This window comes from Melospiza georgiana, chromosome 3 (genome assembly GCF_028018845.1).
Source record: "Melospiza georgiana isolate bMelGeo1 chromosome 3, bMelGeo1.pri, whole genome shotgun sequence".
In the NCBI taxonomy this organism is placed as follows: domain Eukaryota; kingdom Metazoa; phylum Chordata; class Aves; order Passeriformes; family Passerellidae; genus Melospiza; species Melospiza georgiana.
The window spans coordinates 102,326,678-102,348,911 of record NC_080432.1 but is presented as its reverse complement, the minus strand read 5'-3'; the positions used below and the strand labels follow the sequence as shown (position 1 = coordinate 102,348,911).

The 22,234-nt window shown below is 43.6% G+C and overlaps 1 protein-coding gene across 4 annotated transcripts; it reads right to left on the bottom strand.

The window, feature by feature from the left end:
• Nucleotides 1-3,583: 3,583 nt before the first annotated feature.
• Nucleotides 3,584-21,087, bottom strand: CNR1 (cannabinoid receptor 1). 4 transcript variants are annotated; one of them, XM_058019532.1, is made up of 4 exons: nucleotides 20,907-21,087; nucleotides 13,644-13,736; nucleotides 13,142-13,198; nucleotides 3,584-8,212 (listed from the first exon to the last, which is right to left on the bottom strand). In XM_058019532.1, the coding sequence occupies exon 4, from the start codon at nucleotides 8,149-8,151 to the stop codon at nucleotides 6,730-6,732; it is 1,422 nt and encodes a 473-aa protein (XP_057875515.1). In that variant the 5' UTR covers nucleotides 8,152-8,212; nucleotides 13,142-13,198; nucleotides 13,644-13,736; nucleotides 20,907-21,087; the 3' UTR covers nucleotides 3,584-6,729. The 4 variants fall into 4 exon arrangements, with proteins under 4 accessions (XP_057875515.1, XP_057875511.1, XP_057875512.1 ...); XM_058019528.1 differs by lacking the exon at nucleotides 20,907-21,087 and adding an exon at nucleotides 19,977-20,480; XM_058019529.1 differs by lacking the exons at nucleotides 13,142-13,198; nucleotides 20,907-21,087 and adding an exon at nucleotides 19,977-20,480.
• Between the last annotated feature and the right edge of the window lie 1,147 nt (nucleotides 21,088-22,234).

The window sequence follows — 22,234 nt, the reverse complement described above, 5'->3', positions numbered from 1 at the left end:
ACTGCAGAGACAATGATTATAATTTTTTTCCTCCAGGCAGCTGATGAAAGGTCTTACAGTATTTATTACTACCCTTCTGAAGGTTTGGGAGGAGCGTTTACTGGATGGATCCATAGCCTGTTTAACTTCCCATATTCCTCTATTAAAATGATACCCCTAATCCTTGTTCCACAACTAAGGAATGACACACAGCAGATCCCCATCTCTGGTTCATTACACTGCAAAGTCTTAAATCTTTTCTCTTCAGAGTTTCAACCAGAGAAGATTATTCTTCACCCCTCTTGATGTGGTTTCTGCAGTCAGCCAGGTCACAGCAGCCCCCTTTCTGCAGGGAGCAGACAGCGCGGGGAAGTCCCCAGAGACCCTCGCAGCACTACACACACACCAGCTCCACGAACGGCCTGGCACAGACAAGGACCAAGGAGTCTCCAGCTCCCTTTCCTCATCCCTCTCTTCAGCTAGACGCAAAGTGGAGTATCCCTGTTGTGCTGAGCCCTGGAAGGACTTACAATGAATTCCATGCGGGAAAAGAAGAAATGATTCACGTAACAATGTTAGGACTTGATCCATCCAGATACAGCTTCAAATGGCAGGAAAGGGTTCCCTTTCATGGAAACAGTGGTTGTGACATTGCTTCCCATAATAATATTAATAAATATTATTAATATCACAAAAATGAAACAAAAATTAGGTAGAGATGCTACTTTATTTTGGGGAAAGATTTTGAATGTGTGTGGCCTTTTTCACCATGCATACACAGGTGAGAAGGAAAGGAAGCAGCATCAAAACAGCACCAGTGCAAGCAGCCAGGAAGCAACTCTGTCAGCATTACTGAGAGCAGCTTCATTCATGATGTTCCTCACCTCATCTGCACACATATAGATAAATAAATTTCTTCACTCACATGACAAGTCCATTGAACTCCTGCCAGACTTTACGATTCTGCATTGACCTACCAAAATTCAAAATAGATTTTCTTGGTGGTAAAAACCCCCAATGAATATAGAGGCTGTTATTTATCCTGTCCCATCTTTGTTTTAATGTCAGTGAAAATGCAAATATACTGCAGTATAAAATTGCACTTTCCGAATGCACACTGATAGTTAAAAAACCTGGGATAAGATATAGTTTCTGCTGAAGTCAATAAAAATTCGGAGAGACTTTATTGAGACAGGATTCAATACTTTAAAATGCTTTAGCATTAAAGTGAGTGCTGCTCTAAATACGAAAGATGATTTATTGGAAAGCAATAGCAGGACATGTCATACCTTGTCATTAAGATTACCTTGGGTTCATTATCACTTTTTCTCCTAACTGAACTTCAAAGATCAGTATTAGATGGCTGCTCATATTAAAGGAGTTCTGTTAAAGGCAATTGTGCTTCATATTTTGTACTGCTATTCAAAGAAAATCCTTTATATCAATTACCTCAAAACACCAATGGACAAAAACAGAATGGAGGGAGACACATTTTATAAACTGTCAGATACACTCCCTACTCTATGCTTTCTTAAACACAGGAAAAATTAATTTTTCTCTTCTATTATAAACTGTTCCCTAATTTTCCAACAAGCCAAAGCTGTACTTTCATTGAAGACAAAACATTTAAAAAACCCAACCCAATAAACCCAACAAGCTGAAGATTTTTTTATTGATGCGTGTGCATGATGACATTGTGACTTCTTAAAACAGCTGTCAGAAAAGCAGAAACAATAAGAGATGTGAAGGGCTGAAACGATGACAGCACATTTGCCCACATGCTTTCTGAGCTGGTATAATGTGGGAAAGCAGTTGCTTGCAAAGTTGTCATTATTTCCTCTTGTGTTGTTCAGAAGAGACTTGTAAATACAGCCAGATGTTACTGTCAAGAGGAGCTGTTGGTTTGTGGCAGCATAAGCCTTGTTTTCCAATGACCATGGAAATACAGAGGGAATTGTCTCCTGGCTGCTTTCAAAGTGACAGCTTTTAGAAGAAGTATTCAGATTTAATTTAAATGTAGTATGCTGTTAAAAATCAAATTAAGAGCTAATCTTTTATTTCTAGTTGCTTTTGCTTTGCCAAGACTTTCTCAATTCACCACTGACCCAGTTTTTAAAAATAAAATTATTGTGACACAACCATGATCCCAAGCCTTGGCAGTGTGCAGTTCATGTTTGGGCTTGATGATCCTAGAGGTCTTTTCCAACCTAAATGATTCCTGATTCTGTGACATGCTCACTTTATCCCCTAAGGATGATTTCAAACCACAGATGTGAAGAAGGAAAATTGCCCAAGTAACGTGAATCTGAGATTAAGTCATATGGAAAACTGATCCTCTGAAATAGGCAGGGACCTTTCTACAGCATTTAGTGGGCTTTTTCAACCCTTCCTTTCACATGTGGATGAGCAGCAGTGGGAGCACTCTAATGTGATTCAGAGGCAGTGGCACGGCTGAGCCTGCACAGCTTCAATGAATCCCTCCTGGGCCACTTCATCATCCACTCCCTACACCCATCAACTCTGTCCCCACTGGCAGCGGCCAAAACTAGAATAACTCTTTGTTTATCTCCAATCTTTGATTATATTTGCAACCCCCAATAACTCATTTAGGTCACCACTGCTGCTGGCAGCACTGTTTTAATTTGTATTCCTTTCTTCTGTTCTTTTGTGTCTTGTTTTTCAGAAGTACAGGGGTTTGTCTAAATGTGACATCTTTGAGCTAACATTAATCTGAGGAAGGCAAAAGGAATTTATTGCATTTTGGCTAATACTGAGGAAAGGGGAAATTGCCTACATAATGGAACAGGAGATGAAGTTTGAACTGTCATTTCTCTTGTCTCCATAGTACTGGATACACAAATATAAAATATATGATCTACCTCCTCCTTCAAACACATCAATGTAAAATTAAAACCCACAAAGCTTGACAACCTGTTGTCAAGTTGTTTAAGCAGTTGTTTCAGAATCTGACAGACAAACTTATAAACAAAACGTAGAGCACCATCGTGGGATGAGGCAGCATCATCATGTGGCTTCCTCAGTTATCTCAAAATTTGGAAAACAAAAAAGCAGAGGAATACTTTTTCTCCATGAATAAATAACAGTTTAATTACATTATAGAAATAAAATATGATATGGTAGGAATACACTGGAAATCTTACAGAAATACTATTCTGCTACTGGTAAGTAAATGGTCAAAGCTACTTTTCATGACAATCTGAACAGTACTTGTGTACAAACTATTATACAGGTTGCTAATGAAAAATATTGCAACATTTGCAAGAATGTTACCAGCTCAAACAAACATCTAATGATACAATATTCTTCTAAGAGGAAGTAATAATGTTAGATTTACAGACAATAAAGAGTTATGTTCTCCACTTCGAAACACTGGAAATAAAAATCTCAGGTAATCTGATTTCTTTACCTCATATTATCACAAGGAAAAATTCTCCTTTCACTGTGAAACAGCATCCCAAGAGACCCTGTAAACAGTTTATTCAAAGGTAGTATTTGAGATGTCACAGCAACTTCAACAATTTTCCTAGTCCACAATTACAGACTTTTTAGGCCACTGCTTGTACAGATGACTTTTTTTTTTAAAAATGACTTATTTACATACATTCAGCCCAATAACAGCAGGTAGAACGCGCTGTCAATCTCACAACAGACACACTAAAATTTTCATCGAAAGGCCAGTGCAAGATGTGGATAGTGATTGCACAGCACTGAGGAGATTGTATAATACAAATATACAATTAGACTGTCGAGAATCTAACTCTGCACACGTGTGACATAGATGGTCTTCTCGGTAGATACGTGACACTTGGAGTTGGTACACACACACGTAACTGCAACTAGAGGTGGTGGGTGGATGATGATGATGATGATTACGATGGTGTGGGTGGCTGTGGAACAGTATCATTTGGCTGTGCTATCACTAAGTGAAGGTAGCCAACTGCAAATTAGGAATACCTAAAGCTGAAGTATAAGTACAGCTTATCTCAGAACGGCAGCGGATTTTTCTAATGAAAGAATAGTTCTACTTAGTGTGCAACATGTAAGGAAATTGTTGCCAACTCTTTAATAAATGGTTCTAAGTGAACCGATGCACTTCCCAGAGCTTTAGAAAAACTCATTATGCAAATGAAGATACTGATGACAGACGATAACATTTCACAGGATGCTATTTCTTATTATATCAGTAAGCACCAAGTTAAGTGCCAAGACAGCCCCATTGTCCCATGATTTATCGTAAAATTTAGAACTTGAATGCACAACAAAATTCCACAAAGTTTGCATTTAATTCACAAGAAGACAGTTTCAAAAATGGCTCTTAAAATACCCTTAACATTTCAAATGGGCTTTCCCCCACTCCTCCAAGAGGACTGCTTTAGGATGGACTAGACCTAGACATAAAAAAGATCTTTCAGAAGGACTTGATATCCTCAGGGAATCCTCTGCAATCCACTGGTTTTGGCTGACTACAGTGGGCCCCTTGAGAGCACAGTAGTGCCCTGTCCCATCACACAGGCAAGCTGCAGGGGAGGTGGGTGGAGGAGGAAAGTACCCCTGTCTCTTCCAGCTGTTGCTCAGCACCTCACCTGGTCCAATCTTATCTTTAAGAGATGCCATCCCTCACCAAGCCTAAACTTGGAGCTATGTGCACCCCCACAGAGCCAGTGGCTGAAAGGAGCTGGGTGTTTGTTCAGCCACATGCTCTGGCCTACACTAAGGGAGCCAGAGACCCGGGGCTGTTGCCCCCTCTCTCTCCCTACTTAAGCACAAGGATGGGTGGCAGGGCCGTCTGGACTTGACTCCACTTGCCCTGTGCCACAGAGGAAGTCACCCCTGCTGCAGCAAGTGCCAGGCAGCTAAAGGACTAAGCTGCATTTTCAGCTATTTTGGTAGAAAACAGACAGCAGGATGAAGAAACAGTCTGAAAAACCATGGCAGCAGTGTAGAGGATCCCAGACCTTATGACTCAGAACAGAACCACAGAATATCCATGCTGCAAAGGCTATCTGGTAGCATGTTCCTTGTGACAGTCCCAGCTGCAGAAACTGTCCCATCACGGAACAGAGTCACTATTTTCCTTCAGTAACTTCTTCCTGGTAGTGTCAAACCTTGTCAGTGGTTTCAGAGAGACACACCTCAATGCAAGCTATCAGATTTGAATGAACTCACAACTTTAAAACAAACTACAATTTAGTCCTGGCTTTCTCAGTCTTCAGGAACACCATCAGCTGCAGCATTTGTCAAAGCAGGCTCATTCCATGCTCTCTACCTCTCGTTTCCCTTTATTCTCAAGTGCAACTGAAAGGTTGCTTCCTCTAGCACAAGGATACACGCTTTGGCGTGGATCAAGACGTTCTTAATACGGTACTTTCACCAGTAATCAATTGGAAGAACTCAATTTTAGAAACAGAATTCGTGTGCAAAGCGTGCAACAAGAAATACAGTTACATTTGGTCATAGTGTCCTATCATAGCTATGCTACCATGATTCACACTGGTTAGAATACTTAAACACACACACACGCACACACACGTACACACAGAGAGATATTTATTTATATACACACTCACACAATAAGAAAATGTCTAAGTCTGACAATATTTCCTCCTCTTTTAGTGAAGACGAGAGTTTGGCATCTCAGGCTCTGAATCTGCTTAGACCTGGGATACAGGAATGTGACACACCTCAAGAACATTGACTGCACAGTGATAACATCACACATTGAGTCTGACACATGCTGTCTTCAGTGGTCCAACACCAGCACATGGCTTAAAACCAGATGCCCATTAAAGGAGCCAAATATCCAGAACCTTTGCTTTTCAGTACTCGTGTTCAGGCAACACCCAAGAGCAGGGCAGTAGTCTGTGCAACCAAAAATAATCCTTCTGTATAAACGCAGTGTTATTTAAAAGTCTGAACCAGTGCACTCCTTTCTCACATTCCTCCTCTATTCCTCTGTTGCTGTTAGTCTCATATGCATATGAAAGTAAAGGGTAGTGGGAAATAATTTTAGTAGAAGAACACAAAGCCTCTCCTCTAAGTCCACAGAAGACCACTAAAAGTGTAAAATTTCCAAAATGTCTCATAGGAATTCTTCAAATACAATAAGTGTTTTCAATGGGGTTTACATATCACGTTTCACGTTATTTCCACGGAATTCTACCTTATCACTTTGTTTAATCAGACAAATATCAATAACACATAATAAAACAGCACACAATTCACGGGACACGACACGTTTTACAAAACCTCTAAACTCAGCACTGCTGCTTTTGGAAAAATTCAGAAACTCCTATTACTTAGAGACATGAAATACATTTCACATTGAAATGAACAGCATGATTACAAGGCTTTTTTTTCTTATTTGATGGTATTGGTTTAGGACGTTATTTTTCAATTAGGTTTCACAATTCTTCTTCACACCCCCAAAGGAATGATTGCTAATCTGGTATTTTCTCTGTCCTCTTTCAGGAAACATTATTATTCAGTAAACACCTTTTGAGAAAAACTTGTGAAAATTTAGCTAGAATCCCTAATTGTAAAACCTGATGAACTGGCTGATGGTAATGCTCTTAACACAATCATCGCTCAGTTTACAATGACAAACCAAAAAATATTACAGGAGTGTACAAACACGTTAAGCCATGGGTTTGGTTTTCTTTGTTGTTGATTTTTTAAATTTTTTTTTTAAACTTAAACTCCTTTTTTTCACAACGCTAAGAAGTCTCTGACTTACAACGCTTCAGCAGTTGTGTCTGTGGAGACAGACATGGTAACTTTGGCAATCTTAACTGTGCTCTTAATGCAGCTCTCGGCAGCCCTGTGCACGTTCCCCGCGTTGTTGGCGTGTTTGTGCTGGCAGTCAGACTCCATGCTGTTATCCAGGGGCTGCGCCGTCCCTTCGCAGGTGGGGAACATGCTGCGGAAGGCGTGTCGCAAGTCCTTGCTCCTGAGAGCGTAGATGATGGGATTCACTGTTGAATTCAGCAAACAGAGCATGCTACAGAAGGCAAAGATAGTCTTGATGAGCTTGTTCATTTTCCCAAAGACATCGTACACCATGATGGCGAGGAGAGGGCCCCAGCATATGATTAAAACAACTAGGATAAGGACCAATGTTTTGGCTAACCTGATGTCCATACGAGTTTGATCAGGCCTAGTGATCTGAACCTTACCATCCTCCGTGGACTGGATGATTATGCTTTTCTGAGTGCCTCGCTGCAGCATGCGAACAGCGTGGCTGTGAGCCTTCCACAGAATGTACATGTAGGCATAGACAATGAACAACAAGAGGACGCTGGTGACCCCGATCCAGAACATCAGGTACGTCTCATCGATGAGAGGGAATATGTCCGAACAAACAGAGTTGAGCTTTTTGCAGTTCCAGCCGAGCAGAGGAAGAACGGCTATTACAATAGCGATGGTCCACATCACACAAAATGCTACGACAGCCTTTGGTCGGGTAACAATCCTTTTATAAGCTAGCGGCCTGTGTATAGAGATGTACCGGTCTATTGCCGTGAGGAAAAGGCTACCTACGGAGGCGGTGAAGGAGGCTGTAACTCCACCCAGTTTGAACAAGAAGACGTTGGGGCTATCCTTCCGGTGGAAAACATGGAAATCCACAAAGCTGTAGACAAAAATCACGCTGCCCAGGAGGTCGGCCACAGCCAGGCTGCCGATGAAATGGTAGGAGGGTCTGCACCGGAGGCTTCGGGAGTGGAGGATGACGCACAGGACGAGGAGGTTCTCTAGGACTGTGAAGGTGCCCAGGGTGAGCGACAGCACGGCGATGGCCAGCTGCTGGCTGGGGTTCAGGATCATAAAACACTCCATATCCATAAAGTTCTCCCCGCACTGTATATTCTCCTCATTATCCTTAAAAGTGGACAGGGACTTGTTGTAAAACTCTGTGATGTTGACCTGCTCTGAGGGAATAATGCTCAACAGGGAATCATCTCCTCCAGTCATTTTTTCTTGGAAAGGATCACCCCTGAAGGAAGAAAGGGGGAACTTTTGGGGGTAGTACCCCATCTTGGATGCCATGTCACCCTTCATGTCTTCGTACTGGATATCGTTGGAGCCCACGTAAAGGAGATCTGTCGTGATTGTTCGGAAGGTTGTATCTGCGAGGCCATCTAGAATTGACTTCATAACCCCAGTCTTGTTGGTTTCAGAGATACTTGGGGGATGGAAAAATGCATCGGAGGAAGTCCTATATGGGGAAAAGATCAGACTTCATTAACATAAACAGGGAGACAAACTCCACGGACAACTTAGCTGAACTGTGTCAAACAAAATCAACCCTTCTCTGGTATGCAGTGCAGATCTAACTTTGACATTGTGGGAAATCAGGGTGGGTTAAGCACTTAGAGAGAAATCACCTAGATTTTACTAAAACTGAATTACACTAAGAAGCAACATGAAAAACAGAGGCACAGGGAATTGAGTGCTTCACAGGAAAGAAATTTTCATTTCTCATGAAAACCTTGTGAGCTGCTCCACCAGAAAGATATTTTTCTCAGCTCCTGATTGCAAAGCACCTTGCAGACGAATATTCCTTGGGCTTGCTTCATTTAGATAATACCAAGAGCCACTGCAGGAGCAGCACTAAACTGAGTCACTACCTTCTTTGTTTTTCTTTCAAAAGGCACAGAGGGTTTTGAAAAATTGACAACAGAGAGGCGACAGGGCCAGAGCCACGCACTCGAGATTTCACAGTTCGCCCAGTATGCCTCTATATTCTTATTATCCTGCAATGGCAATCTGAGGTCTATTAACATCCTGAATTTGCTACTGCAAACTTATTAGCAAGGTATTCAATCAATAAATATATAGTTTCATTACACTCATATACAAAGATTACTGTATTCCTTTCTTCTGGTAAGCAAACTAAGGTACTGGGATGTTTGTCCAGTATGAGGGAGGTGGGTTAGCGAGCTGTTACCCAGCTCTGTCCACAGTTTCAGGAAAGGTGACAGCGGTGCTATGTCACTGAGAGAATCAGTGATCTGCTCTGTACACACCAGAAGCCTCAGTCAGGACGGTTCAAGTTTGCCTAGATAAACATGGCACCAAGTTTAAGCCGTGGCCAAAATTCCAGGCAAAAGGAACCAGGAGCTACTGCTTCTGTGAGAAGCATTGTAATGTGATTTGTACCCCTGGGGACACCCTCAAAAACATTCTGTCCCCTCCAAAACTGGGGGGACCCAGCAGAAGGTACCCAAGTAGCCAGTGGTCTCAGATCTGTCAAGTACAGCCTTTGCTCATGGATGGTGACTAGTTGTGGGGAACAACTCCTGGTCGGAGTTCCCTTGGGAGAGGACCCCATCAGCACCTGAGCATGCATCGACATATAACACAAATCTTACAGCTCTTGTTATGCTGTACTCCTTTATATTAGTTTGCTGATAGAAAATGCCTTGAATATGGATTGAACATCTGCTTTAGGGCCCCCTTCCACCACCTCAATGGATGAGAGTGATCTGAATACAAATAAGAGCCAGAATCACTCTTTCTGTGTGCTACAAATATTCTACATCTGCTATGGGACATCTCGATGATTAATCAGCAACAGGAGCAAACCAAGCTTCTTCTTGCTTTTAGTGTGGAGGAAATTGTTGCACTCAAGAAATCCTAGATGCCAGTACATAGGCTTGTACTGATCTAACCTGTTCACTTTACACAACTGACAATAAATGCTCAGAAAGGCTGCAAGAGTTTATTTAGTGCAGAATCAGAGTACTGATCACCTCAGCTCCTAAAGAGAAGACATGCACAGCAGGTACCACTGCTCTCTTTTCCCATGAAAACTACAGGAAAGAAGAATGCCTCTCTACAACAGCAGTACTCAAAAAAATGTGAAATCATGAGCATTTCCAAAGAAGCAGAGATCGCTTGGCTGATGATATATTTATACTGCCCTTATAGCATATGAACACCCAAGACTTTTTCCATAGCTCTTTCAAGTTTTGCCTTTTATTAAGCAGGCCTGGACATTGAGTATTAAAGGGAATATATGAACTTAGACCTTCAGAAGACACTGCAACTCCAATGCTGCAAGAAAGTATGAGTACAAACAACCCTTACTGGGAAAGACACAACACACAAAATATACTGGCTGAGTCAGCTTTTGCAGACACAGTTTGCTCAGCAAATAACAATTATTAGACAGACAGATAGTATTAAGGAATTTAATTTTGAGGGCGTGAGCAGTGAAGGAGGGAAATGTCACTGAAGCATACATTAACAATGAACAGCAATCATCTAATATGGAAGGTACTTTTCTGTTTTATAGCTGTTCCTAGAGAATTTGCAGATGTTACACGCTGCACAGATGACTCCACTGATAAATCTGCTTTGGGTGAAGCCTGGCAACTTTAAGCTTGGCACTGTAACACCCTTTTACAACCAGAAGTGAAGAATGTGTTATTAATTTGAAAACTACCCAAAAATATTAAATAAAAAAGTAGTTCTATAAATATGTAAAGATTGCTGTGGTATCCTCTACTATTCAAGCTTTTGACAGAAGGGAACCATTTTAATGAGTAAAGCCACAGCCCCATGTCGAGAAGATTATGTCTGAGGAAAGCTTCATAAATTGTATTCAACTGAGCACTTCTGCTAGACAGACAAACAAATTGTTATGAGGTAGCTGATCCCTGCTGGAGTCATGTCAAGTACAGACTTTCTCAGAATTAGGCGCCATGCAACCCGTACCTTTATTTGAAATACAAATGAAAGAACACGGATTCTTGTGTGCTCTTTTGAAGGTGGCAGTGAGTTATGTGACAATATCACTATGCATGCATATGCTATGCTAACAACATGGTTAATAGGATCAGGAGAGGCAAGTCTTACTTTGAATGTCAATGATTTTTTTTTTTCCTCTGTATTTTTACATTGAGATTATTACAGTAATTTTCACCTTATTGTCTCTGCAAAGAGAGCTTTCTTTCAGAGTACTTGGGAGTTCATTAGTAGTGTAGTTTAGGCTTTGGGGGATGCTGCTAACATTAATTTTGGTTTTGTTTGCTGCTGGGAATATCCTAATTGCAAATTTCTAGCAGTATGTGTGCATGCACCTATTCAAGCTGCAGTTGATTTTTATTAAAGTTGCAGTAAAACAACCATTTGCCTGATCTGGAATTACACTTTACAGGAAATTCATTTATTTTAATTTAGATACTAGTTTATCCCAGTATAAGCTCACTACTAAAATGCACTGAAGAGATCAGTGATGTTTTCCATTGCTGTCTGGCGAAAACAAGACTGGATCTCTGGCACTGCAGATATCAGGACACAGGTGCTGCACCATTTGACATAGAAAGAAAAGAGTGACAGAAGCAATGCCAGTGTCACACACATTTTGGCTCTGAGCATTTCTGTCCAAACCTGGAGTGGTGAGCAGGCAGCACCCCTGAAAGCAGACACCCCACACCATACAGCCACACTGCTCTTTGCAGCTGGCTTCAACGCAACCCAAACCCGTCCTGCCCAAGAGCCATGACCATCTCCACAGGAAATATTGCAGGAGCCCCTCTGGCTTCTCAGAGCTTCCACAGGGAAGAAGTGTCCTCCACACAGGTTCATCCTCTCTCCCTGGGGCTGGAGTGACAGCTGTGTGCTGCAGAAAGCTCCCCTATGGGCAGACTGGCAGTAAGGGAGAGCCTCCCTGTCCTGCCAAGAACTCTCCTGCCCTGCCAGAATCCACTCTTCCAACTTTGCGTTTTCAAAGCGCTCAGCTTCATTCCTTTCATAAATGAGCTCAACTACCTCACTCATTTTAAAAGAGCTTTTAAAAGGACTGAAACATTGATTGAAGGAGAGGCTGCACCAACACTGGCACTCAAAATGTTTCGCGTACTTCCACAACTGCATGCAATTCACAGCAAGTACTGAATTATGATTGCAGATAAGAATTAAACAACAGAGAAACTTCAAGGATCTTTTATCGTGAAGACCAGAGCAGAACAATCGTAGCTGAGCACCATTTTAGTCCGTTCTCCCATCACCCGGCAGCTGTTGATGGGCGCTGCCAGCCCAGCTGTGCCGAGTGACCGCCACTAGGTGGAGTGGCTTTGACAAACTCCCGGCCGAGCCGCCTGCAGCGGCAGCGCCCGACTTCCTTCGGCCCTTTTTCCCTGCCTACTCTACCAGGGATCGAACACACGAGGTGTTAAACATCACCTGAAGGTTGGAGACACAAAGTTGTAAGGCTCTGCCTTCAAAGCGAAAGAATTAGTGAGGAGTTGAAGGGGCAAGCCTTACTAGTGCCCTCCATTGTGTGGCTACATATAGCGCTAAAAGATGCTTGGATATCAGAATGTAAATACACTTCAGGTAAAATAAAAAATATATAGTACATAAGAGGCTGGTAACTCATCATCAAGGACAACAGGGGGAATTATACCTCCTTTGGACTTCTTGTTGGTTCACAAGACCAGTTCACTTGGGGAACAAGAACACGACTTCATTAAAATGCTATTACCTATCTTCTCCTGCTGTTCAGGAGAGCTGGAAAGTTTTTATCATTGTCTACAAAAAGAGCTGAATTTGTTATAATTTTCAAAACAGGATGATTGATAAAGCAATTTTAATAGCCTGAATAGAAGGAGTGAGTATTTATTCTCTTCCTCAGAAGTAATTATGAGCAATACAATGATGATACTGATAGCTGCAAAAATGTTGACATTGCAAGAAAAGGAATCAAAACAAGAAAGGGGAATCCACAATCAAAGCTTTTTGGCTTCCATTTTAGAAAATATTTTGATCTCCATGTCTATAGATTTATTCTATGATAATCATACTTAATTAAGAACAGGCTAAAGGACAAGTAGGAAGAATTCGATCAATTTCTGAATGCATAAAAATATACAAATGCACATTCCTTGTTTATACCTTATAAGGTTCTAAGACATTCAGAGAAGAGCATTATCTTCTGATAAGTTTGCAGAGCGCCCAATAAGTGGGACTTCTCCCAAACTGGGTCCACAAAGTACTACCACAGGAGAAACAGCAATAATTTACACTCATATGCAGTCAGCTGTAAAACTGCGAGAGAAATGAGATCTACCATGGTAACTGTTGGCCTCTAGAATTAGAACTGTCCTATAAAATGAAAATTTATATGGCTAATAATTACCTTATCCCATATGGTGATGGACAATACAGCTCCGAGGACAGAACAAGGTTTCCAAGCCTTAGAGAAAGAAATGTGCAGACTGAGAAATGGCACTCTCAGACTCAGTAACACCAAGTACGGAAAAAACACATGCTGAGAAGAATGCGAAGGCAATGCTACCCCTATCCTATTTACTGGTTTACTACTCCATCTCCAAAACTGTGCTACTCCTAGCTAAAAATGGCAAATATGCTGTCACTCCTAATTCAGGAAAACTTGCATTCATTTCAGTCAGAATTTTCTCTGTGTGAGGGATCGGGAATGAGCACAGACACTAGGAGAGGAGCAAATTAGGGATGTTATCTTCTAGATACAGCAAGCCACTATCAGCTATGGGGTAAACTAGGGCATGCAAGTAATGAACCCAATTTTGTTCTTATGTAACATGATCATATCTTTGGCAAGCTGAACCTTAATTAGCAAGAAGGCACATGTACATGGTTATTTGTGCTAATTAACATACCGTTTGCACACTAGCAGGATAAGGGCTGGACTGTTCCAATTTGTGGGCAAATAGCTCCTATGTGACACCCCCCAGCATCCAGCAGCTGACAACCTGAACAAAAACAAAACAAGGGGGAAAACAGGGTGTTAATCAGTGATGGACAATACTTTTAAAGGAATAGTATTATTTCCTCCGTCCAAAGTTGGCAAGATGTGTGTACCAGTTTCAGCACAGGTGATTTGCAGGTACAGAGAAAAGGAGGCTGCACCTTACACCCCAAACAGCCAGAGCATATACATGTGTCTAATATCAGAGGTTCAAAAAGCAAGGCTGAAGTCCTGCTCCTTCTGGTATGGGGGAAGGACCAAAACTTTGCTCTCTGTGAGCCAGGTGAGCATGCTGGCAACCTCTACATCCTGCTGCCCATCTCTGAACTGCTCCAGTTGTTCCATGTTGGATTGAGAGCTAAACATCCAGAAATAAAGACACCAAGTGATATTCCAAGAGGCAGGGTGCATGCCTGACGAGAAGCTTAGCTTGAAGCCCTTCCTCTGAATTAAGCAAACCAAGGATGCACCTCCTGCATCCCACAGAGATGCAGAGGAGGAAGTGTGGGGGCAGCTCCCCTGTCTGTCTGTGAAAAATCTCTAGAACTCCTGAGGTCACCCAAAACTCCTCAGCTTGTAAAACACAACCCCTTATACAACACATTTCCCACCAAGTTATAGACAAGATGAAGTATTGAAGTCAGAAACCAGCCAAGGGGACCATCAGGGTAATATTAACAGGAAACTAGAGCTACCTGCTTTGCCCAGCTTTTGGGAGAAGGGGTGGAAGGCAGAGGTGGCTATTGTAAAACTGTAGATTTAAAGACCTTTCACAGTTTACTTCATATTGTCTTAATTTAATCTAAAGATAGAATTTTGAAAGAGGATGAGGAATCTTGCTGAAGTATGAAAGACTCAGATGAAAGGAAACAGTGAAGCAATCATGACCTTGTTACTTGCTTAAAATCAGAGTTTAAGGACTGGTTTCCCAATAAAGGACTTTCTATTCTTCTTTTCCAATGAAGAAGAATGGACAGATAATATGAAAAGTTTGATACAATACCGTGGTACTTAAAGAAAATGGAAGAGAACTGGAATGGAAACTGGTTAATTTTGAACTCTCAAAGTTTATCACAAAAGAGTTTATCTCGGATTTTAAAATTCCAACAGAAATCCTCTCATTTCCAGCCTTTTCTCTATCCATTCTCTAATGTCAAATGGTGCAGGCACTTATTGCTCAGCAGAATTGACATAAATGTTAAATGGAGACAGAGCAGCCCAGCCAGGTGCAAAAGAGATAAGGGGTTAACACTCAATCTCCTGGAAGTACCTAGAAGAAATGGCAGCTTAGTACACGTGCAGTTTAAGGGAGAGAAGTAATTTGAAACAACAGAGCAGGACATAAAAGACCAGGCTCCATTGGATGCTAAATGCTAAAGGTCTCCAGAAGAATGTAATGTCTAGAGGATCAAACTGGAGGAAAACCACATTTATTAGGAAGAAAAGAGAGAGAGAGGGAGAGAACCACTCCTAGAAAATAGTTTCCATCCAATGACCAGAACAGAACACAGAAGGTCACAAATTTGTTGCAGCAGAAGATATTAAACAACTTTATTAAAAGAGTAAGGTTTAGAGACAGAAAAATAGCAAAAACATCAGGCTCCAGGGAGAATTCTCATAAACTGCATAGAGTATATGTCTGCCTTCTCATCCCCCCTCAACAAACTGGCTGTAACAAGTTTTAATTAAAGAAATCATGAGATAGCAAGGAGATGCCGAGAGCAATGGTAATGTGGGTTAAGTTATTGGTGTGGTAAGGATTGCTAGGAAAGAGGAAAGATAACTACTGTCCTTATACTGGGAATAAGACATCTCCAGGCAAGACAGGAGCAAAGTGGAGAAAGGCAAGAAAGGAAGACCCAAGTGGAAGTGCCTCAGTGAGGCAGCGATACAGATTTTAGAGAAAGGGAAGAATTGCCTTTGTGATGGGCTGGAGGAAAGCAGATCAGGTGAAGAAGAAAATTCACGAGAGAAAACCTCCCTCCTCTTCTGATCTGTGCGAACTTCAGACACACCTCCGTAAGCTGAAAGATAAAGCTAGTGGGATTTTTCAGATCTCACCATAAAGAAAGAACAGATCCACTGCTCACTCTGCAGGCAATCACTTGCTCTTTTGAAAGTCCATTTCTGATCTGTATTCAAATGATGAAGAAAGATGCAAAGGGCTCTGAGAAGCCATCCTTGGTAAGGTCAGAGAAAAGGACAGCATTGTACACGCTGACAGTTGGCACCAGGCTGGGGACACTCAGGAGAGGTTAGCTGAGCAAATTTGGCCAGGGACATTAACAAAAATCAAACTGCTTAAGGAAAATGACATACAGGATATGGACTTCAAAGGTGGAAAGGAAGAGAGTGCTCAAATGGAGCCACTGAGTGACCCATACGATGGAAAAACACGCCAAAAAAAAGAAAAAGAGGTTCAGAGTCAATGACAAATGTTAGTGCACAGAAGGCCAGCAACACATTGCAAAGCAACATCCCTTCTAACTCAGTCTTCAAGAGTCTGCCTCTCCTGCAGACTTTTTTTAGGCCATCAAGTACTGGCAATGCTCAGAAGCTAGGACAAAAAGGCTTTTGGCAACTGCCATGTCCCGTGCCACCAGCATTAGCAAAGGACAAAAATACACACTCCCAATTAAAAAATTAAAATGATTTTTTAATTTCTGGAGATGTCTGGCCTTTCCTAAGATTTAAACAAGCTCAGATAACTGTCTTCATAGTTACATTCACAATATAATGATATTCAAATATACTGCCTTCACACACACAAATAACTTGTGAAATTATTTGCCAGCATATTAAGCCACTACGCCAGATTGCTTGGCAATGGTGTATGTCTTTGAAATATGCAGATGCTTTTCTTTTTTTAAAAAAAGGAGAGAGGGAGGGAAGAGGAGAAGTGAAAAAGAATTACAGTAGAATTTGATATCCAAGTAGCAGAACAACAAATTGTGGAGAGACTCCAACCAATATTACATCAGACTTGGAAAAATAGCTAAAATATACTGAGGGATGAGTTATGACTTTATATATATATATAGGTATACTTCTATGCATAAACTTACAAATAGACATAAACAAAAAAATCACATGCCTAGAGGAAGAACTGAAGTCTCACAAACCCTGCAGTATGTCATGCATAAACCTAAATTTCAAGTGCTAGAGTACACGCAGACAAGTGTAGGTACTAAAAATATAGGCAAGATGATTGCTGAACATCCTTCTGAATCCCCTTATACACAGCCTTTTTGGCTAAAAGCAAGAATCTAAATATAATATATCTATCACTGAGATCCTGCAAAAGTTATTTTGCATGTATGTGTACATATGTCACTTAAATCCCAAGCATGTACATAGTCTGGACTTCAGAGCTGCATTCCTTAAAACAGAGGCACAACTGACTAAGAGCAGCGATTTCTGAGAGCATGTTTCACATCCTCAGGAGAACAGGAAGGTGGGAGCCCCTCAAGATCCTAAACATAAACTTTGAAATGTTTATTAAAATGCAGAAAGATGGAAATTACTCCAGCGAGGGCTGAAAGGGAATTGACAGTACAGACCTGCTTCTGCTCAGTACTTTGTAGTGATTAAACACATCTTTCTTAAGAATACATAATTGCCATAAAAGAGGTTAACAAAGGATGAGGCACTATTTGATGCCATCTAGCCTCAATCTACACAAACAATGCAACATCTGAATTGTAGAGAACATCCACTTTCACCAACAGGCCAGCCAAGGTATAAGAAGTGAACATCACATTGTCATACACTGTAATGAAATACCTATTTTGTCTGTAATTTGGATGTGGTCAGTTTCACCAAGAAAGGATGTTCCTACTGAAGAGAAACAGAATCAAGCTTGGGTGTGCACCACCATAATGCCCCTGCATGAGGCACAAATGGCAGAATAAAATGTGCTCCGACCTTATGTTGCAAACCCAATCATTTTTCACGGGCAACAATGGTACCTTCGGGAAAAAGGGGGGAAAAAAAAAGTTCTTTCTAACAAGAAATTGATTTATAAGTCCTTACAGGCATTTCAAAAGGACAGGTCATAGCTGGTTTCAGCAGTCATTAACAAAGCCACACACTTTCAAAGGGTGTGAGTTTGGGGGGGAATCCTTATCCCACCAACAGTGATGGGATGTGCACTTTTGGCAGCAGTACAGTGTCAGTCTAGAAATGGAGACATACAGAGCAGCACTGAGAAGACAGGTTGTCACATTTTTAACTTTGCATTAGTAACAAATGCTCTTGCTGTCTATTTTGGCACATTTGCAAGCTTGCTTTTAGGTACAAGGGACTTGCATGCATTTCCACTGCAGATAAGAAAACAAGAGCAGCCTTGTTATGATTAAAAGGGTCTATTTCCCTCTGCCTTCTGTCTTGTGTGTCCATCTGCATAGCTGCTTTGAACTTGGCCAAATCCCAGTGTTAGGGTCGCCCACAGTATGAATTTTAAACCATCACCAGACTGCGAATTTGCTGCTAGAGAAGAGAAAAATCTCCACATTCTCACCTAAATGGTCAATGAGTGGTTTTGTAGAACATTCATTATGTTACATAGCCTAAACTATTTCAGAAATTGCAGCAAAAGCATAATTTACTGTTTCATGAGGACTGTCAAATAAAGACAAAATAGACATCTGGAAAGAAATTAGTAACAATCACCATTGAGAAAAATGAATTCTGCAGATGCCTAGGTAGGTCGCTAGATAGGTCACAAAGTTTGCATTTGAGAAGTTACAGTAATTTCTCTTTAAACCATGCAGAATTAGAGAAACTAAGAGAGCAGAAGACAGTGCATGAGACCTGCAGCATTAAGAAGGGCAATGTATTCATAAAAATCTTGGGCAATACTAAATTAATACATGAGTTTTGATTCTTAGTCTCCTCACCTACCTCACCTCAACTCAATAAAGAAGAAAACCATGTCAGCTCTCCCTCTCTAGTGTGTAGCATTTTCAGCACCAAAATTCCCAGTGGAATGCAAGCATTTAGAGACTGCCACATTAAAGGCTGAAAGTCAAAAATGGCTTCAAAAAGAAAGAAAGTTATTTCTTTCTAAACTTCTGCTGCCCAATCAAAAACTTGTAATAGGGGAAGTTAAAGAGAGGTTTGCACTGGCTAGGACCTGTCAGTCCTTCAACAGAGCATGAAAGCCTTTAACGGGGTCCTTTATGCAACTGAGCTCACATCATTCATCAAAGAACAACAGCCAGGATCAAAGGCATCCACCGGCTCATCCTCACAATACTGTAACCTGCTTCCACCTTCACCTTGAGTTTTATAGGTATTTTGATTCCATTCCTGTGTGTTTAGGTATCACAGACTGGTCAACGAGCTAAATTCCCAGCAAATAAGTCAATTTCTTTACCTAGCCAACTTTTCTTTTTTTCCTTTCTGGCAATAGGTGCCTGCTGGCTCAGTCAAACAATTATTGTTTTTATGAATTCTGCTTTAAAATGGTTTTATTCAAATGGTTCTGCCTCTTATTCCAACGACCAACAGATAATAAAGCAAAGCTGTTACTCGTTGCCACAAAACTAATTTTAACCTCAAGCAAATCAGGAATTACACATTCATCTTCTGAACTGTTTAAAGATGTTACGTTCATTTCTTTTATGACTGATTTAATAAACTCTCCCTGCATAGTCACTATAGTCACAGGGTGTTTTTCTCTTCTTGAGAAGGAAAAACACATGCTGGTGGTTGATATGAGGTGTAACACAAAAATAATTAAGCACAGCCAAGTAATTTTAGCAATGCTGTACATTTTGTTATTAAACATCATATTTAGTAGCGCTCTGATTCTTCGCCTTAACAGCAATGCCACCCCCAGCAGAGAATGCCATATTCCTTTAAGAAAGGGTGAACAATAACAATGAAAACAACATGATGCATCTAAGAAAAAAGGAAAAAAAATTACTACACCTTTAGCAGGTTAAAAAAGCTACACTGTTTTTGTTTGTTTTTTTGGTTTTTTTTTTAACCCTAGTAGAGACTCAGGGGGGAATTTTGTTATCTGGCTATATGTTATATATGAGCCTTTATCTTCTGAAAGAAAAAAAAAGACATGTGCCAAAACTCTTAATGTTATAATTTGCTGCCATAGAGAAAATAACAGTGATAACAATTTTAGAGAAAGAAGGAAAACTGTGGACTTCATCTTCTGACACCATTTTACTTAATCAAACTGCAATCACAGTAATGAGCTCTCTCCTACCAAAGGCTCGGTACATACCTCATCCAGGAGTATTCTCAATGGAGATTTGCAGACGTCTTTGAGACAAAGATGCCCATTTGAAATAAGCCCATCTGGTTACTTAAAATTATTTCTCAACAGATGAAGATTTCACATGACAAACGCTGCGTGAAGTTTAAAAGGCTCACTCTTTTTCAGCTCCTTCCCCCCCAGACTTCCAAATTTCAGACAAAAACAAACCAAGCAACCAACCAACAAACCCAACTGATATTCTGAGGGTGCTGAACGACTAAATGACATTTTTTAACGGAACATCACTGCGCGCAAAATTGCGAACGGCATTTTATTTCGGTCACAGCCTCACAGACAGAGTTTTGAGAGGAAAAGTGCACAGGAAAGCCGGGCTGAATGCTACCCGCTGTAAATCACCAGTGGGTCAGGACGAAAGGAAAAACCTCCGGTGTCAGATAAGGTCCTGTGGGAGCCCGGGAGGCTACCGGCTCCGCGCACAGAAGAATAGACGCGTGTTAACCATAACGCCACCAGCCGCCCGCACCCCGCCCGCTGCCGGGCTGCCCTCGGCCGCCGGGTCCCGCTCCTCCGGCCGGGCTCGCGGAGCCACACCGCGCTCCCGGGACCGCCGGCTGCTCCCGGGTGCCCCCGGGCTACTCCAGCTCGCCCGAGGCGGCGGCGCGGGGCCGTGCCCGGGGCACAGGCGAGACCCGCGCGATCCCCGGCCCCGCTGCAGCGTGGGTCGCGCTAGCCGCGGGACGCAGCGGCGGATCGCAGGGAGGGATGCTCCGCAGGCAGCCGTCTCCCCTCCGCCCGTCGGGGCAGGCGGTGTCATTCCCCGAAAAACCCCCTCCCACCCACGCCGCCAACAAACTTTGAGGACGAAGGGTCCCCGGCCCCCGACCGGGGGGCACCCGCCGCCCTCCCCTGCCCCCCCGCCGCCCGCGCCGTCCTTACCCTCCGCACGGCACCGGCCGCGTTCCCCGCCCGCTCCGGCCGCGCCGACCCCCGGCAGGGAGCAGGAGCGCCGCCCCACCCGGGCACCCCGGCACTGGGGAGCGCCGAGGAGGCGGTGCCGGTGAGGGGAAGGAGGAGGTGGGAGACTTCTCCCCCCGGCTGCCTCCCCTTCTTCGCTTCCCTCCCCTCGGCGCCTCCTCTCCGACCACCGCCGCCCTCGCCCGCCCGGCTCAGGCGGCACGCCGGGCTCCGCCGCCCTGCCGCCGCCGCCGCTCCATGTGCCGCCCGCCCGCCGCCTCCTCCGCCGCCTCCGCCCGCCGCCGCCTCGGCGCGGGGAGGCAGCGCGGGAGCCGCCGGGCGCCCGGCGTGGCTCCGGCACACGCCGCCGCTGCGTCCCCCCCGCCTTCCGCCCCGCTCCGGTCCCATTTATGAAGCCCGGCGCCCATCACGTGTCAGTGTGTGCCTTTTGTCCCGGCCCTGGCAGCACCGGGGCGGACAGGCGGCGCTGGCCAAAGTTCGCCCCGGGGGAGGGACATGGGAACACCGGGGAGCACCGCGGGGGCGGGCGGCGGAGAGCGGCTCCGTTCCGGGCCGTGCCCCACGCCGCGCCCCGCCGGCCGTGGGCGCTGCCCGGCCGTGAGCCCCGTCCTGCCGGCGCTCCGCCGCCTGCCCCCCGGCCGGGCGCGGGGAGCGGGCCCGGGGAGGCGGCGCGCCCGCCCCCAGCCAAAGTGGAAGGCAGCGCCTCCTCCGGCCCGGGGGGGCGGACGGCGCATCCCCGTCGCGGGGACCCGGCCCGGCCCCGCCGCCCGCACCGCGTGGGGACAGCGGGGATCGCGGGGACCGGCTCCGCTCTCGGCCCGGGGCCGCGGGGCTGGCGCACCCAGCGGGCTGCGGAGGTTGGCGGCTGTGGCTGCCCTCGTGGGGCGTCCTTTCCCCGTCCCAGTATTTCCTGTGGAACACCAGGGTTTTGACATACTTTATTTCCCTTTTTCTCACTACCCGAATCCCGCCTTCGGTGTTTTCGGGCTTACACGACCACCGTCATGGCAGCCCTCAGAAGTGATGGGAATTCCCTCATCTCTGGGGGGCGAAATGGCTCCAAAGGTGGGCAGGCAATGGGCATAACTGGAAAGCTGAGCTTTATTCAGCAGCCAGTTCCTAAGCACTGTGATATCTAGCTAGCTTTGATCGTTTGTTTCTGCCTCTGCAGTGTCATACATATGTATTTGTCTTCACACGAATTAATACTGAAACATGATAAATATTTATCATTTGACATGGTGTCTGAAGACATTAACTGGTCCATCTACCATTTACCTGAACTGATA